Source organism: Diachasma alloeum, unplaced genomic scaffold (genome assembly GCF_001412515.2).
Source record: "Diachasma alloeum isolate Michigan unplaced genomic scaffold, Dall2.0 Dall_scaffold_00270, whole genome shotgun sequence".
Classification (NCBI taxonomy): Eukaryota; Metazoa; Arthropoda; class Insecta; order Hymenoptera; family Braconidae; genus Diachasma; species Diachasma alloeum.
In genome coordinates this window covers 471010-473618 of record NW_021680409.1, presented here as the reverse complement: position 1 = coordinate 473618, position 2609 = coordinate 471010, and the positions used below count along the sequence as shown (strand labels likewise).

The 2609-nt window shown below is 37.3% G+C and overlaps 1 protein-coding gene across 1 annotated transcript in view; it reads left to right on the top strand.

Annotated features, from left to right (window-relative positions):
* LOC107037791 (zinc finger MIZ domain-containing protein 1) overlaps nucleotides 1-2609 on the top strand; it is a 26690-nt gene that overhangs the window by 15989 nt on the left and 8092 nt on the right. Inside the window, exon 2 of the mRNA XM_015256545.1 lies at nucleotides 2390-2580. Coding sequence (XP_015112031.1) covers nucleotides 2491-2580 — 90 coding nt within the window. The 5' untranslated portion in view covers nucleotides 2390-2490. The remainder of the gene's footprint in view (nucleotides 1-2389; nucleotides 2581-2609) is intronic.

Below are 2609 nucleotides of genomic sequence, written 5' to 3'. Positions count from 1 at the left end.
GGGGGGGGGGGGGGAGCGATGACGTCAACTCGAAAATATTCGAGTGGTACTATCCTTCAGTCAAACAACGTTATCGAAACGGACCCTTTTTATTTGTCGTACAGGCTTTCATTGTTCTCGATATATATTTTTTTCCATTTTTTGGATAGGTTTGAGGGCATATTTGTGGGGAGAAGGTCGAGGGAGGTTTTCGTGGGAATCTGGTTGAAATTATCCATCAATTTTAGTAATCGTGAGGATTAAAGCGGGAATTCAAGGAATCGGGTTTCATTTCGAAGTCTGAAAAAATATCTTCAGAATTCACTTTAAAAAATCCAGTGTAACGATTTTTAAAGCCTCTATTCCGCTTATCAAGTTATGTAATATGATGTCTATATATATTTTTTTTTATGTACTGTAATCTGTTGTTTACAGTAATTGTAAAAAAAAGAGAAAGTCATTTCTTACTGCAATAAAAAAATACATATATAACATAGTATATATGTATATAATATATAATACATCCCTAAATTATAAAAAAGAACGCAAAAAACAGAAGAGAAACGAAGAAGATGAAGAGAATTATGACGATTCCGGATAAATTATTCAACAATTAAATTCTGATTGTGAAAGACTTCGTTGAGATCATTCATTTTTCCTGCATTATTATTGAGATAAAAATTGAAGAAAGTGAGAAACGGTAAGGTTGTACAATTCTGGTACCCATGGAAAACAATACGCGCGCCCTGTTCTAGTGGAGAAAAAATGGAAAATTTGTCTCTACTAATTTCCACTTAATGGAACAATTTTTAATAGTTTTGCTCCCGTTCAAATGTAAATAGAATTTTATGACTATTTGTTTCAGGAGAAAACGTCAAGGTATTTCAATACCGGAAATTTCAAAATTCCCATAAAAAAAGTGTCACGACATGTTCTCATAGAGGCGGTAATTACAGAGACGAACGACTATCACCAAAAATTTCAAAATTTTGAAAATGTATTCCATTAGAAAACATTTTGAAAGGAAATTTCACCATCTAGGAAATAGGTCCCACGACATTTTCTAACAGATCTCGTAATTATGGAGATGATCAAACAACTATATTTGATATTTTCGGTTTCATTTTTTAAAATAATTGCAAATAATTGACGATTCGATCTCTGGTTTTTACAACTTGAATAATGTAACTAATAATATAAAAATATATGAAATCAAATGTTGGAGACCGAATTGTAGTGATACAACTATTTTTCCAGCGTAATTTTTTATTATAGTGATTAATCAAAAATAATTTTGCTTACTCTCTTCCCTCTCAACTTTAGTTATTCTGTCACCTAAATTTTTAACTCCGACACATGTGATATTTACGGATTCATTTTTACTCTCGTTGGGAATTCGTTTGTTGTTCATTTCTCCGGGTGCAGTTGAGGAAAAATAATTTCAAGATGTGGGTTTGCCCTCGGAAGGAGAGGACCGATCCCTGGGTCTCGTATACCTACTGTGTATCCCGGGTTTCGGTTGCCGCACAGCGTGTATTATACTGCGCTGTGTGAATAGCGAGCACGTGCATTTCCCACAGAAAAGCAATGGGGCCTTTGCCGGGGTGTGTGTATGTATGCACGTGTGTGCGTGCGGGCGCGCGCGCGCGCCTTTGTCGACCAGCTGGGAATTGAAAACGTTTGGATTTCGATGCAACTCGAATGGTACCAAATTTTTCGGCATCGAGAAAAACGCCTCGACCGCCCTAGACTGTTGGGAATACATTTTTTCGGGCTCATTCAAGGCCCCGGATATCGACGATTCCCTCTCTTTTCAAGGAATTTCGGGGGAGATGATGGTTTCTCAGAAATTTAGGAATATACTGATTTTTTTTCCACTAGATTATTTCCATGGTCTAGCCTGGGGACGATAGAATCGACGCTATTGTATTTTCAATTCATAAAAAATGATTTTTTTATTCAAATTAGGATATTGAGTTCAGAGAATACTAAAAGTTCATAATATTCGTTATGATATTGGAGAAAACTCTGACATTTTAGATTTCATTGAGAAGTCAACAAATTTTCCCCAATGAACATGACTTTTCAATTAGCCACTTTCTTTATTTTTCTTATACACGGCAACGGGGAGGTACAAACGCCTAGTGGTGGGATTTGTACCTTCCTTTTTAGCATTGGTTATTCCTCTAGTGGTAGTTCTGGCGATTTTTAAGAAATTAGCTGAGAGAATGAATACGTTCACCTGAAATTTCATCATTTCTTTCAATTTTCATGGAATAATTGAACTGAAATTGACAGTTTCCATTGATTTTTCCACAAAATTAGGGATTTTCAATGTCAAAATTCCTCCAAATTTCGGCCAAAAAATTTTGATATTGTGTGCTAACCCCTGAATTTCCTTTTGTTCCAGAATTAATCAAAGAGGTGAATAAAGAATAATCATCATCCGGGGTGTCTCGAGGAGTGCCACCCCACAGTGGGGGTGGTGTTTAAGAGTTTAGTGCCGCGGCAATGGTGGCAGCTGCCACCGCAACGGCCACCGCCACTGCCTGCGTGGTGGCCATGCAGGACCGCCAGGATATACCGTCTCAGTTCAACCAGGTAAAAAAATTCGACCCCCCCCCCCCCCC